The following is a 16,674-nucleotide window of genomic DNA, read 5'->3' as shown; positions in this document are numbered from 1 at the left end:
ATCTTTTTGTTACGTTTTATTGAAATGTGAATACATCTTTTTATTACGATTTATTGAAATGTGAGTACATCTTTAATTACGTTTAATTGAAATGTGAGTACATATTTTTGTTACGTTTTATTGAAATGAGTACATCTTTAGTACATCTTTTTATTACAATTTTTGTACAATTTTTGTACAAAATGAGTACAATTTTTATTACAAGAGTACATCTTTTTATTACAATTTATTGAAATGTGAGTACATGTTTTCATTACGATTTATTGAAATATGAGTGCATCTTTTCATTACGATTTATTGAAATGTGAGTGCATGTTTTCATTGCGATTTATTGAAATGTGAGTGCATGTTTTTATTAGGATTTATTGAAATGTGAGTACATGTTTTTTTAATGATTTATTGAAATGTGAGTACATGTTTTTATTACGATTTATTGAAATGTGAGTACATGTTTTTTATGATTTATTGATATGTGAGTACATCTTTTTATTACGATTTATTGAAATGTGAGTACATGTTTTTTATGATTTATTGATATGTGAGTACATCTTTTTATTACGATTTATTGAAATGTGAGTACATGTTTTTTTATGATTTATCGAAATGTGAGTACATCTTTTTCTTACGATTTATTGAAATGTGAGTACATCTTTTTCTTGTGTTTATTGAAATGTGAGTCCATCTTTTCATTACAATTTATTGAAATGTGAGTGCATCTTTTCATTACGATTTATTGAAATGTGAGCACATGTTTTTATTAGGATTTATTGAAATGTGAGTACATGTTTTTATTACGATTTATTGAAATGTGAGTGCATCTTTTCATTACAATTTATTGAAATGTGAGTGCATGTTTTCATTACAATTTATTGAAATGCGAGTACATCTTTTCATTACGATTTATTGAAATGTGAGTGCATGTTTTCATTACGATTGATTGAAATGTGAGTGCACGTTTTCATTACGATTTATTGAAATGTGAGTACATGTTTTCATTACGATTTATTGAAATGTGAGTGCATGTTTTCATTACGATTTATTGAAATGTGAGTGCATGTTTTCATTACGATTTATTGAAATGTGAGTGCATGTTTTCATTACGATTTATTGAAATGTGAGTGCATGTTTTTATTAGGATTTATTGAAATGTGAGTGCATGTTTTTATTAGGATTTATTGAAATGTGAGTGCATGTTTTCATTACGATTGATTGAAATGTGAGTGCATGTTTTTATTAGGATTTATTGAAATGTGAGTGCATGTTTTCATTACGATTTATTGAAATGTGAGTGCATGTTTTCATTACGATTTATTGAAATGTGAGTGCATGTTTTTATTAGGATTTATTGAAATGTGAGTGCATGTTTTTATTAGGATTTATTGAAATGTGAGTGCATGTTTTTATTAGGATTTATTGAAATGTGAGTGCATGTTTTCATTACGATTGATTGAAATGTGAGTGCATGTTTTTATTAGGATTTATTGAAATGTGAGTGCATGTTTTCATTACGATTTATTGAAATGTGAGTGCATGTTTTCATTACGATTTATTGAAATGTGAGTGCATGTTTTTATTAGGATTTATTGAAATGTGAGTGCATGTTTTTATTAGGATTTATTGAAATGTGAGTGCATCTTTTCATTACGATTTATTGAAATGTGAGTGCATTTTTTCATTACGATTTATTGAAATGTGAGTGCATGTTTTCATTACGATTTATTGAAATGTGAGTGCATGTTTTCATTACGATTTATTGAAATGTGAGTGCATGTTTTTATTAGGATTTATTGAAATGTGAGTGCATGTTTTCATTACGATTTATTGAAATGTGAGTGCATCTTTTGTGTGCAGGTATGTCGAAAATTTACAGCAATATTACCATTATCCATTCACTTCTCCAGTTTCTGCTCTCGAGTGGTTTGTGGTGTTTGTGGGACTTGTTTGCTTTTCGGAAGATTACGATGGTTTTTGGGATGAGTCGGGACATGAACGCACACTGTATACACACTTTACCTGTCTGTACTAAGGAGGCTCTGTATTTACTGTACACGTACTTTACCTGTCTGTACTAAGGCGGATCCATGTTTACTGTACACGTACTTTACCTGTCTGTACTAAGGCGGATCCATGTTTACTGTACACGTACTTTACCTGTCTGTACGAATGAGGCTCCGTGCTCACAGTACGCACGTTACCTGTCTGTACTAAGGAGGCTCCGTGTTTACTGTACACGTACGTTACCTGTCTGCACGAAGGAGGCTCCGTGCTCATTCACCTCCTTTGGAATCCTGTCACTTCCGGCGCCATGAGTTTAAGTCAGCCAGGATTAAAGTTGGAGCGCGATGGCGGATTCGCTCCCACGCACATGGAGAGACCCGGCCGGACGGGTTTAGTGCTTTTTTGCAGTTTATAGTAACGACAAGTATAACTTACCCTCGCAACACCTTACCGCTCACCAGTCACCACACCTCACGTGAGCCCTTCACCAACCCCTCACCACTCCCCCCCCCCCCCCCCGCAATCCCCTCACCTCCTCTGCAATCCCCTCACCTCCTCTCACCACCCCATCACCACTCCCCCGCAATCCCCTCACCATCTCTCACCAACCCTTCACTTCACCACTCCCCCGCAATCCCCCAACCATCTCTCCCCAACCCTTCACCACTCCCCCGCAATCCCCCAACCATCTCTCCCCAACCCTTCACCACTCCCCCGCAATCCCCTCACCATCTCTCACCAACCCTTCACCACTCCCTCGCAATCCCCTCACCTCCTCTCACCACCCCTTCACCACTCCCCCGCAATCCCCCAACCATCTCTCCCCAACCCTTCACCACTCCCCCGCAATCCCCCAACCATCTCTCCCCAACCCTTCACCACTCCCCCGCAATCCCCTCACCTCCTCTCACCAACCCTTCACCACTCCCCCGCAATCCCCCAACCATCTCTCCCCAACCCTTCACCACTCCCCGCAATCCCCCAACCATCTCTCCCCAACCCTTCACCACTCCCCCGCAATCCCCTCACCATCTCTCACCAACCCTTCACCACTCCCTCGCAATCCCCTCACCTCCTCTCACCACCCCTTCACCACTCCCCCACAATCCCCTCACCATCTCTCACCAACCCTTCACCACTCCCCCGCAATCCCCTCACCATCTCTCACCAACCCTTCACCACTCCCCCGCAATCCCCTCACCATCTCTCACCAACCCTTCACCACTCCCCCGCAATCCCCTCACCAACCCTTCACCACTCCCTCGCAATCCCCTCACCTCCTCTCACCACCCCTTCACCACTCCCCCGCAATCCCCTCACCATCTCACCAACCCTTCACCACTCCCTCGCAATCCCCTTCACCATCTCTCACCAACCCTTCACCACTCCCTCGCAATCCACTCACCATCTCTCACCAACCCTTCACCACTCCCCCGCAATCCCCTCACCTCCTCTCACCAACCCTTCACCACTCCCCCGCAATCCCCTCAACTCCTCTCACCAACCCTTCACCACTCCCCCGCAATCCCCTCAACTCCTCTCACCACCCCTTCACCACTCCCCCGCAATCCCCTCAACTCCTCTCACCACCCCTTCACCACTCCTCCGCAATCCCCTCAACTCCTCTCACCACCCCTTCACCACTCCCCCGCAATCCCCTCAACTCCTCTCACCAACCCTTCACCACTCCCCCGCAATCCCCTCACCTCCTCTCACCAACCCTTCACCACTCCCTCACCATCTCTCACCACTCCCTCGCAATCCCCTTCACCATCTCTCACCAACCCTTCACCACTCCACCGCAATCCCCTCACCAACCCTTCACCACTCCCTCGCAATCCCCTCACCTCCTCTCACCAACCCTTCACCACTCCCCCGCAATCCCCTCACCTCCTCTCACCAACCCTTCACCACTCCCTCACCATCTCTCACCACTCCCTCGCAATCCCCTTCACCATCTCTCACCAACCCTTCACCACTCCCTCGCAATCCCCTCACCATCTCTCACCACTCCTTCGCAATCCCCTCACCTCCTCTCACCAACCCTTCACCACTCCCCGCAATCCCCTCACCTCCTCTCACCAACCCTTCACCACTCCCTCGCAATCCCCTCACCATCTCTCACCAACCCTTCCCCACTCCCTCACAACTCCTCACAAACTCCTCACCAGCCCTTCTCCGGTTCCCCCTTATACTTCTAGTTCTCGCAATTTCTTAAGCAGTATTTGCACCTTCTGAGCCTGGAAGCTCCGCCCTCCCCCACACTCCTGAGCTGCATGGCGAAGCCCGTCCTCTTCCCTCCCACCTCTACTCCCGGCATCGCCTCTCCTTCCCTCTCGCACTCCCCTCCCATTTCCTCCCTTCTTACCTCTCCTCTCCTCTCTCAAGCTCGAGCGCGTCCTGCAAATCTTTCTACAAAGAATCAGGTAAAGACCACACGGAAGACACGAACTTTCTCTGCTTTTGCTGTCGATCTTCGAGCGGTGGTTAAGTCGTTCCGGTGCGAACCGCAACCACTCGAACCACGAGAGACTTCCCGATAACTTTGTTCGGTAAACTTTTCTAAGGTTCGGAGCCTTGCATGGAGTGCGAGTGCTTTGTTTACTTTGGGTTAACTCTGTCCGAGTCTGTGTGTATGTGTGTCCTTCCCTTGGGCTCACTCTGTCTGAGTCTGTCTTTGTGCCCTTCCCTTGGGCTCACTTTGTACGAGTCTGTCTGTGTGTCCTTTCCTTGGGCTCACTCTGTCCGAGTCTGTCTTTGTGTCCTTCCCTTGGACTCACTCTGTCCGAGTCTGTCTTTGTGTCCTTCCCTTGGGCTCACTTTGTACGAGTCTGTCTGTGTGTCCTTTCCTTGGGCTCACTCTGTCCGAGTCTGTCTCTGTGTCCTTGCTTTGTAACCGAGCCTGTCTCTGTGTCCATGATTTGTGTCTGAGCCTGTCTCTGTGTCCTTGCTTTGTAGTTGTGCCTGTCTGTGTCCTTGCTTTGTACTTGTGCCTGTCTGTATCCTTGCTTTGTACTTGTGCCTGTCTGTGTCCTTGCTTTGGATTTGAGTCTGTCTGTGTCCATGATTTGTATCTGAGCCTGTCTCGGTGGCCTTGCTTTGTATATGAGCATGTCTCTGTGTCATTGCTTTGTACCTGACGCGTGTCTCTTGTGTCCTTCCCTTGGGCTCAATCTGTCCGAGTCTGTCTCTGTCCTTCCCTTGGACTCACTCTGTCCAAGTGCTTCCCTTGGGTTACCTCTATCCGAGTTTGTCTCTGTGTCCTACCATTGGGCTCACTCTGTCCGTGGCTGTCTGTGTCCTTCACGTGGGCTCACTCTGTCCGATTCTGTCTCTGTGTTCTTCCCTTGGGCTCACTCTGTCCGAGTCTGTCTCTGCATCCTTGCTTTGTATTTGAGTCTGTATCTGTATCCTTGCTTTGTATCTGAGTCTGTCTCAATGTCCTTTCTTTGGATTTGAGTCTGCCTGTGTCCATGATTTGTATCTGAGCCTGTCTCTATGTCCTTTCTTTGGATTTGAGTCTGCCTGTGTCCATGATTTGTATCTGAGCCTGTCTCCGTGTCCTTGCTTTGGATTTGAGCCTGTCTCTGTGTCCTTGCTTTGTATCTGAGCCTGTCTCTGTGTCCTTGCTTTGTATCTGAGCCTGTATCTGTGGTTGAGCCTGCCTCTTGTCCTTGCTTTGTATGCGAGCCTGTTTCTGTGTCCTTGCTTTGTATTTGAGCCTGTCACTTTGTCCGTGCTTTGTATCTGAGCCTGTCTCTGTGTCCTTGCTTTGTATCTGAGTCTGTCTCTATGTCCTTTCTTTGGATTTGAGTCTGCCTGTGTCCATGATTTGTAATCTGAGCCTGTCTCTATGTCCTTGATTTGGATTTGAGCCTGTTTCTGTGTCCTTGCTTTGTATCTTAGCCTGTATCTGTGGTTGAGCCTGTCTCTGTGTCCTTGCTTTGTGTCTGAGCCTGCCTCTTGTCCTTGCTTTGTGTCTGAGCCTGCCTCTTGTCCTTGCTTTGTATGCGAGCCTGTTTGTGTCCTTGATTTGGATTTAAGCCTGTCTCTGTGTCCTTGCTTTGGTCTTGCCTTGTCTGTCCAAGCTTGTTTCTCTGTCCTTTATTTGGGCTCCCTCTGGTTTTACACACCTCGTTTTGATTGTTTGCACACTTCGTTTTGATTTGTTACACACCTCATTTTGATTGTTTACACTGCGCCTCGTTGTGATTGTTTACACACCTCGTTGTGATTGTTTACACACCTCGTTGTGATTGTTTACACACCTCGTTTTGATTGTTTACACACCTCGTTTTGATTGTTTACACACTTCATTTTGATTGTTTACATGCCTTGTTTTGATTGTTTATATGCCTTGTTTTGATAGCTTACACACCATGTTGATTGCTTACACACCTTATTTTGATTGTTTACACACCTTGTTTTGTTGACATGCCTCATTTTGATTGTTTACACATGTTATTTTGATTGTTTATGCTCATCGTTTTCATTGTTGACACTTTTTTTTTTTTTGTATGCAAGATCGAGGCTCGTGTCAGCTAAAAAAATTTAATTGTTTAAGAACTTAGAGTTTAAGAATTGTTTAAGAGCTCTTCCATAAGATTTTGATTGTTTACGCACCTTATTTTGTTTACACGTCTCATTTTTATGGTTTACACACCTTGTTTTGTTTACATGTCTCATTTTGATTGTTTACACACCTCATTTTGATTGTTTACACACATCATTTTGATTGTTAACATACCTCGTTTTGATTGTTTACACACCTCATTTTGATTGTTTACACACCTCATTTTGATTGTTTACACACCATTTTGATTGTTAACATGCCTCGTTTTGATTGTTAACATGCCTCGTTTTGATTGTTTACATTATGCCTCATTTTTATTGCTTACATATCTCGTTTTGATTGTTTACACACCTCATTTTGATTGTTTACACACCTCATCTTGATTGTTTACACACCTCGTTTTGATTGTTAACACGCCTCGTTTTGATTGTTTACACACCTCGTGTTGATTGCTTACAAAACTCATTTTGATTGTTTACTCACCTCGTTTTTATCGTTTGCATGTGTCGTTTTGTTTACACACCTTACTTTGTTTACACACCTCATTTTGATTGTTTACACATGTCGTTTTGATTGTTTATGCTCTTCGTTTTGGTTGTTTACACACCTTATTTTGTTTGTTTACATGCCTTGCTTTGTTTACATGCCTCGTTTTGATTGTTTACACACCTCCTTTTGTTTCCACATCTCGTTTTGATTGTTTACACTCGTTTTGTTTACACACCTCGTTCTGATTGTTGACACTCCTCGTTTTGATTTGATGTGATTTTTTGATTTTGAAAGAAAATAATTTTTTAAAGAATGATTGGAGAGATTGGAGTATTTGTAGTTGGTTTGTGGTACTAAGATATCGTAAAGGTGGCTAAATGGACATCCGAGTCCAATTATGACTTTTCGTTTACAATTACATCTTTACACTTACATTTTTACACTTTCAGTTTGCACTTACATTTAAACTTTTAGTTTAAACGAGTCGCTTACACTCAGATCCTACAAGTGGTGTTTGTATTCCTGTCTGTCTGATCTTCTACAACTTGCTTGTGAAGGTCCACATCCATGCTACCTTTAAAAGGAGTGGTCCATTGTGCACTGGCGACATTCTGGAGAATCAGAGGTTCTAACGGCTCCATCTCCAAGAAAGTGACTCTCATCCCTTTGAGCACGAGTTGAGTGCCATCCTTCCAGAAACGTCCCCACTTGTCGTGTTTATGGAATACTCGAAACACGCTGTACGTTTGGACATGCTGTGATCAAATTGTTTTTGAAGCTCGACCTTGAGCCCCAATGACTCGTGTCCAGCTCCTAATCATCCTCTTGTTGACATTCTGAAACTGCACCATCAGTAAACATTCATCGGGGTGAGGACACCACCATATTGGCCGGGTTCAAGGATGTGTCCTACTGGCGCAGAACTCTGACTAGGCTTATCCCCTGTTGTGTTGGGGACTGCACAATTTCACGAAGGTAGGGCTTGTGTGTCCTCTTGGAATTGTGGAAGAAGACCTTGAGGCGAGCATGGGAAAAGCTAAAGTATGTCGGGTTTCATTCGAACCCCGTTGGTCGCGATGTCTCGACGACATGATGTTTTCAAAGCATCTTTCATGTCCCGAGTTTTGACCTCGGATCCTAATGCACTCAACCTTTGTCATTGCGATCTCAACCACCGATACATTAGATGGAGAGAAAGGGCCAATGTTGCTTTTGAATGGAATTTCTTGTTAAGAAAATGGTGCCAACGGTATTGTGCCAGGGCCCGGATTTTACTGTCTTTTGTTTTGTTAAGTTCTCGAGCTGGCTCAGAGTTTTGAGATTATTTTGTGATTTTGTGACTCGAGATTTATCCTTCCATGATAACAAAGGCCAGGTAGACTCCAGACATTTGGCCACATGTGGTACCATGCCATTTAAAAAGGAAATTTTAAAATGAAAAAAACAAATAAGACTAAGGTGGAAGGCAATTGACGCAATGTCCTCAACAAATGTTTGTTTATTGCAATAAGTGATGTGAAAGCCTCTAGTCTTGTCTTGTCCTCTAGTCTTGAAAGCGATTGACATCGCAACATGCCGCTTCGCCCCTGGGTAGTACGTAGCGAGGTTCCGGCCTGCTCTGCGTGCCACGCGGATCATGCCGACTGGACGGCCCTCTCATGGAGAAACGTTCGAACAATAAGTTCAAATCCCTACTGATATGAATGATTTGTACAAACTCAGCTATCGTCTAGACTTGTGATGCAGGCCAACCGCTCTGCTTTTCCTCTATCGCTGCCGTTGCCACCAATCAAAAACGTTTGGCTAATCCCTTCCATCAGTATGTCGTCCTGGTTTCCGCGGAACTGCTGCCCATCTGGTTTCATCAGACCACCTCCATCTTCCCAAGTGCTTCATGTCAAGCCCGTGATGTATTGACGGCGGACCTGCCGTGACATGATATCGTAACTTCACCGGTAAGTGCGCGCTTTGTGCAGCTCCTTCCGCTGCAGCTCATAAAGCGAAGAGTTCGAAATTGAGATGCTGGGATGAACAATCTCCCTTTGAAGTATCTCTGAAAATAGATGCATCAAAAGGTTTGTTCAACTTGCAAAGAGACTTGTTCAGGAAATATTTTGGTGAATTAATTGAGGGTATAATTGTTTTATTTCTTTATTTTAAGATAAGTTTAACAGTTACTCTTTTGTGTTATATATTTTACTGTGAACAGACATTTCCATCCCTCTCCTGGGTTTGGTGTCCGCGCAAACTATAACCCAGGGAACGATCTTGGCACGATGTCTACACGGTTATGATGTCTTTACCATGATCCTCACCACAATACTTTCCCGTAGGATGTGCCAAATAATTTTACAACATCCCACATCTAGGTTCTGCCTAAAAAGGCAGACTCTGTCCCCTCCCGGCTCCCTCGGAACGCTTGTTGGTCTGTTCTGAAGTTTTCTGGAAAAGAGATTCTGCTTTTTCACTTTGGGGAAGCATGAACTTTGGATTGGAACTTCATTGAGAAATGTTTACATTGTTCCTGAATGGTTTCACTCCAGCCATTATGCTTTGCTACCAGATTAGGCTCTATGTAGAGGGGAGGGTATTTGTAAAGGGTTGGGGTAGAAAGAAGGGGATGGGTGGATGGGGGAGATTGTGGAGGCATGCACCTCTAAGCTGTTTTCACCTTTGTGCCATTGAAACTAGTCATTCGTTCATTTGACTTCCCGATTGCACGTGGCATCTACACACTATTGATAAACGTTGTTGGATTATTGACTTTTCAGATACTTTTGCAAACGAGGAAAAATGGCTCACTTTCTCAACAGGACCGCAGCGAACGAGTTAAACTGGGCTTGTGTCTCAGAAAGCAATGGAAAATTCGACCTAAAAACTACACAGATATTCCAAAACTACATGTGTATTCCAAAACTATGCGTATATTTCACGACTCCGCGTATATTTCAAAACTACAAGGATGTTCCCAAACTATGAGGATGTTCCTAAACTATGAGGATGTTCCTAAACTATGAAGATATTTCAAAACTATGAGGATGTTTCAAAACTACGAGGATATTCCAAAACTACGAGGCTATTCCAAAACTACGAGGATATTCAAAATCTACGAGGACATTCCAAAACTACGCACATATTCCAAAACTACAAGGGTTTTTTTAAACTATGAGGATATTCCAAAACTATGAGGATATTCCAAAACTATGAGGATATTCCAAAACTACGAGGATATTCCAAAACTACACAGATATTCCAAAACTACATGTGTATTCCAAAACTATGCGTATATTTCACGACTACGCGTATATTTCAAAACGACAAGGATGTTCCCAAACTATGAGGATGTTCCTAAACTATGAGGATATTTCAAAACTACGAGGATATTCCAAAACTACGAGGATATTCCAAAATTACGAGGATTTCCCAAAATTACGAGGATTTTCCAAAATTACGAGGATATTCCAAAACTACGAGGATATTCCAAAACTACGAGGATATTCCAAAACTACGAGGATATTCCAAAACTACGAGGATATTCCAAAACTACGAGGATATTCCAAAACTACGAGGATATTCCAAAACTACGAGGATATTCCAAAACTACGAGGATATTCCAAAACTACGAGGATATTCCAAAACTACGAGGATATTCCAAAACTACGAGGATATTCCAAAACTACGAGGATATTCCAAAACTACGAGGATATTCCAAAACTACGAGGATATTCCAAAACTACGAGGATATTCCAAAACTACGAGGATATTCCAAAACTACGAGGATATTCCAAAACTACGAGGATATTCCAAAACTACGAGGATATTCCAAAACTACGAGGATATTCCAAAACTACGAGGCTATTCCAAAACTACGAGGCTATTCCAAAACTACGAGGCTATTCCAAAACTACGAGGCTATTCCAAAACTACGAGGCTATTCCAAAACTACGAGGCTATTCCAAAACTACGAGGATATTCCAAAACTACGAGGATATTCCAAAACTACGAGGATATTCCAAAACTACGAGGCTATTCCAAAACTACGAGGCTATTCCAAAACTACGAGGCTATTCCAAAACTACGAGGCTATTCCAAAACTACGAGGCTTTTCCAAAACTACGAGGATATTCCAAAACTACGAGGATATTCCAAAACTACGAGGATATTCCAAAACTACGAGGATATTCCAAAACTACGAGGATATTCCAAAACTACGAGGATATTCCAAAACTACGAGGATATTCCAAAACTACGAGGATATTCCAAAACTACGAGGATATTCCAAAACCACGAGGATATTCCAAAACCACGAGGATATTCCAAAACCACGAGGATATTCCAAAACCACGAGGATATTCCAAAACCACGAGGATATTCCAAAACCACGAGGATATTCCAAAACCACGAGGATATTCCAAAACCACGAGGATATTCCAAAACCACGAGGATATTCCAAAACCACGAGGATATTCCAAAACCACGAGGATATTCCAAAACCACGAGGATATTCCAAAACCACGAGGATATTCCAAAACCACGAGGATATTCCAAAACCACGAGGATATTCCAAAACCACGAGGATATTCCAAAACCACGAGGATATTCCAAAACCACGAGGATATTCCAAAACCACGAGGATATTCCAAAACCACGAGGATATTCCAAAACCACGAGGATATTCCAAAACCACGAGGATATTCCAAAACCACGAGGATATTCCAAAACCACGAGGATATTCCAAAACCACGAGGATATTCCAAAACCACGAGGATATTCCAAAACCACGAGGATATTCCAAAACCACGAGGATATTCCAAAACCACGAGGATATTCCAAAACCACGAGGATATTCCAAAACTACGATGATATTCCAAAACTACGAGGATATTCCAAAACTACGAGGATATTCCAAAACTACGAGGATATTCCAAAACTACGAGGATATTCCAAAACTACGAGGATATTCCAAAACTACGAGGATATTCCAAAACTACGAGGATATTCCAAAACTACGAGGCTCTTCCAAAACTACGAGGATATTCCAAAACTACGAGGATATTCCAAAACTACGAGGATATTCCAAAACTACGAGGATATTCCAAAACTACGAGGATATTCCAAAACTACGAGGATATTCCAAAACTACGAGGATATTCCAAAACTACGAGGATATTCCAAAACTACGAGGATATTCCAAAACTACGAGGATATTCCAAAACTACGAGGATATTCCAAAACTACGAGGATATTCCAAACTACGAGGCTATTCCAAAGCTACGAGGCTATTCCAAAACTACGAGGCTATTCCAAAATGACGAGGCTATTCCACAACGACGAGGCTATTCCACAACGACGAGGCTATTCCAAAACGACGAGGCTATTCCAAAACGACGAGGCTATTCAAAAACGACGAGGCTATTCAAAAACGACGAGGCTATTCAAAAACGACGAGGCTATTCCAAAACGACGAGGCTATTCCAAAACGACGAGGCTATTCCAAAACGACGAGGCTATTCCAAAACGACGAGGCTATTCCAAAACGACGAGGCTATTCCAAAACGACGAGGCTATTCCAAAACGACGAGGCTATTCCAAAACGACGAGGCTATTCCAAAACGACGTGGCTATTCCAAAACCATATATAGAGGCCCACCGAGCCTCAGACTTGAGCTGCAGTCAAACCAGGAATGAGAAATGTCGAATCAAATCGTCACCCACAAGGGAAAGCATGGTTGTTGTTGTTTTGTATGCAACCTGGGGCTGCTTGGTTGCATCATTCTCTGGGGGTGCGGCTGTGCCGCTGATGCAGTGCCTCCTGTTACCAGTGAGCCAGCTGGTACTCATTTTGCTGACCTGGGAAGGATGACAGACTGAGTCAAAACCACCTGGTGTTATTTAAACGGAACGACAGGAGCGCAAACTCAAGACCCTAAGATCTTAAACCAGCTACCATAACCGTTTAGCCAACTCCAAGCTTGAAAAGAATGGTGAATGGTAACGAGTTCCTATGATGGCTACAAAGTAGTTGGTGATGGTGAAACGATGTTTATTATTGTCCCTCCTCATTATTTGCTCTCTTTATCCCCTCCCATTCAGGTTGCATTGAGCGATAGCTGTCCATCATGGAGGAGACGCAAGGAACGTACCGCAAGCGTGATTCCCTCCCTGATCCCATGGAAGACGTGATGAGCAGTGAGGCCGAGGACCTGCCAGATCCTCCAACCCATTCCAAGATGATGGCCATGAGTGTCACACTGCTGGATGAGAGTCAGAACGAATTCAGCTTGCCAGTAAGATGTTTGAATGTTACAACGTTGCAGCTCATGGCGTTTGGAATCACAACATGACTGGTTACCCAACTGCTGAGTGTCAAAAAATAAATAATACCAATAATTAGCTGGAACCGTTGATTCGAACTGCGAGCAGTGATTTATACGGACGACTGAACAACACCCGTTCCAATGCTGATGCCATCCTATGATGACAATGCCATCCCACGCCGTCTGTTCCAATGACGATGCCATCTTATTGTATCATTTCTAAACAATGATATTTCTCATTGCCTGTCAATCCCAAGAACTGCCACTTATCACTGCGAATAGTGATTATACATCGCTGCTTACAAAACTGCAAGCTACGAGGAATAAAGTTCAAATATGGTGTCATGGTTCACATGGTTTAGCCATATTAGATACATGTGGGGTATGCTTACACATTGTGTAAGCAATTTGTGTATGCATACACACAACGTTGTGTATGCTTACACATTACACCTTGCGTAAGCAATTTGTGTATGTATATATACAACATTTGTGTGCTTACACATTACACATTGTGTAAGCAATAGCAAACCATGCTTCATACGTAGGTACATAATAAATAGAAGCTTTATAATTACAGGCAAACATCACCGACCTGCTGCTAAATATCAGTTTAGATTTATTCCTTTATTTTTTTATTTTACGGATGCGTTTGCTATTTTATGTAAATTCTCTTGGAGATTTTTATTTCATGGTTTACAGTTCTATAAACTGGCATGACTCGGCGCACACAGCGTGACTCTGGCGTGCTCCACGCGCCTCACCACACGTTGTTTCAGAGAGATAGGCATCTTTGACCATTTTTGTGTCTTTTGGGTCTTCAGTGTCTTTTGGGTCTTCAGGGTCTTTTGGATCCTCTGGGCCTTTAAGGGTATTTGGGGTGTTTTGGGTCTTTGGGGTCTTCAGGGTCTTTTGGGTCTTCAGGGTCTTTTGGGTCTTCTGGGTATTCAGGGTCTTTTAGATATTCATGGAATTTTGGGTCTTTGGTGTGATTTGGGTCTTTGGGGTGTTTTGGGTCTTTGGGTCTTTGGAGTGTTTTGGGCCTTTGGGGTGTTTTCGGTCTTTGGGGTGTTTTGGGTCTTTGGGGTGTTTTGGGTCTTGGTCGCATACATAACGACATGACCATATACGTTTGCTCTATTATAATAAGATTACAATTTTCAAATGCGAGACATTGATTGAGGTTGTTTTTTTAAACTTGAGTTTATGGTTTTTTACGTACATTTTCATTTACGGACGCTTTCCGACAGTTTTGGTAGTTTTTCCCGGTGTAACAGTTTTGATGTCCGTCAGCACGAAGGTACCGAACATAAATACAGTATATATATATTTATATATATATATAAAGTTTTGCATCGACCAGTTAGCGGTTTCGGAGAGGAGGTTTATGGAGGATTTTCTTTTCAACCTGATATGGTTGCCCAACGACGTGACCTATGACATCCTAAACTAGAACGGGACTCAGTAAAGAGCATACCTTCGCCAGGTGAACAGGTTACGTTTTGTATCCTAGAGTGGACCAGAAAATTACAATACAGAATCACATTTAATCAAAATCATCCACAACTTTTTGAGATATCCTGCAATGTATCGTTTTTGGCCCTATCTCCCAATGGTGAAGAATCATTAAAAAAAATTATAGTAGCCGGATCCGGATCTTCACCAAAATCGAGTCATTTCGTCGTTGTCACATACGCCACATCTCAGCCAAATTTCGTCCAAATCTGTCCACAACTTTTTGAGACATCTTGTTCACAAACTGACAGACAAACAGAAAAACAGACAGACAGACAGGGGTGAAAACATAACCTCCATCCATGGAACGTGGAGAAACATAACCACCTTTGGTGGCGGAGGTAATGAAAAACCCGAGCCAAACTGGATAGTCGATCTCGTATGTAAAGTTTTGCATTGATTGGATGAGGTTTTTTTTTTGTTTTGTTTTTTATATACAAGATCGAGGCTCGTGTAAGAGCTAACAAACAAAAAAACAAATGGACACAGAAGACATAATAAAGGGAGCGGGAGACAAGATTGGGAGAGAGGGGGAAGCACACAAGTCCAACATTTGAGAGCAGGGACATCAGGAGATCTGTGGGAGGGAGAGGGCTTGGGGGGAGGAGGCGTGGGAAGGGGGATGGGGGTGGGAGAGATTAAAAAAAAACACATGGACACAGCTCGGACTTCCAGGAAAGAAGTCGGTATTTCAGAAAAGTGGATCTGGGGTGAATTAACGGGCATAGAAAAGATCAAGGTTTTGGATGGGGGAAGATAAAAGATGGTGGTGAACAGCTGTTTTAAAGACCTGGAGGGAAGAGTGGATTGAAGAGAGTGAGGGAGTTTTTTTCCAGAGGCGGGAGAAAAGAGGAATGAAAGAGTGAAGGTGAGCAGAGAGTCTTGATTTTGGCAGTTTTACCAGAAGAGGGTTGCTGGCAGATCTTGTGCGACCTGTACAAGTATTTGGGGGACAGAGTACAGACAGAGCTGGGGGAGCTCGGCAGGAGAGGAGTCAGTAAAAGACAGAAAGACCACCAACCTAACCTGCCTGTGGTGAGTGAGTGAAAGCTCCTCAGAATCAGCTCATCGAGGAAGATTCCAATGATTCTGAAATCTTTGGTTTCAACAGCATGAAGCCGAGCTAGGTGTGAGGCAGGAGCACTAGCCGAGAGGGGAGAGCAGTATTCCATTGAGCTGCAGATGAAAGCCTTGCATGTGGTGCCAAGGAAGGACTTCGCACGACGGAGGATGCTCAGTCGGTCACTGGCTCTGGAGGCCAGCTTGGAAATGTGGTTTTCCCAGGAAAGATCATGGCAGATTGTGAGACCCAAGAGCTTGAGTGACAGAACTTCTTGGAGAGGATAGTTCAGAAAGTAGATGGGAGGGTTGTCCAGACGGTCTTTTTGGAGAGACACATTGAGAGTGTGAGATTTGTCAGGATTGAAAGACATGTTCCACTTGTTTGACCAGTCTGTGATTTTGTCCAGGTCTGCAGAGAGTGAGGAGGCTGCACACTGCCGATCGTAGGGATGAGGTATGGAGCGGCAGAGAGTGGAGTCATCAGCAAAGAGATAGAGAGGATTTTCCAGAGAGTCGGAGAGATCATTGCTGAAGACCAGAAAAAGCACAGGGCCCAGAACACTGCCTTGGGGAACTCCAGCCTGAACAGGAAGGGGAGACGAGAGAAATCCATTCAGGGCCACACATTGACTATGACCAGAGAGGAAGTCCACAAGCCATGCGTGGAGATTTCCATGGATACCATAGGAGGAGAGTTTTGTGAGCAGAGCGGGGTGCCAG

The 16,674-nt window shown here is 43.2% G+C and overlaps 1 protein-coding gene across 4 annotated transcripts in view; it reads left to right on the top strand.

Moving 5' to 3' along the window:
• Positions 1-4,316: 4,316 nt before the first annotated feature.
• Positions 4,317-16,674, top strand: part of LOC137427524 (FERM, ARHGEF and pleckstrin domain-containing protein 1-like) — a 99,170-nt gene continuing 86,812 nt past the window's right edge. For 2 of the 4 annotated variants that reach the window (XM_078778054.1, XM_078778050.1), the window contains exons 1-2: positions 4,317-4,424; positions 13,154-13,347. In XM_078778054.1, the coding sequence (XP_078634180.1) occupies positions 13,180-13,347 (168 nt within the window). In that variant the 5' untranslated portion in view covers positions 4,317-4,424; positions 13,154-13,179. Of the gene's footprint in view, positions 4,425-4,543; positions 4,566-8,967; positions 9,016-13,153; positions 13,348-16,674 lie in introns of those variants that run through there. The other 2 variants (XM_078778052.1, XM_078778051.1) reach the window with 2 other exon arrangements.

This window comes from Myxine glutinosa, chromosome 5 (genome assembly GCF_964187855.1).
Source record: "Myxine glutinosa chromosome 5, kmMyxGlut1.1, whole genome shotgun sequence".
Taxonomy (NCBI): Eukaryota; Metazoa; Chordata; class Myxini; order Myxiniformes; family Myxinidae; genus Myxine; species Myxine glutinosa.
The sequence above is the reverse complement of the archived record's forward strand: the minus strand, read 5'-3'. Positions and strand labels throughout refer to the sequence as shown.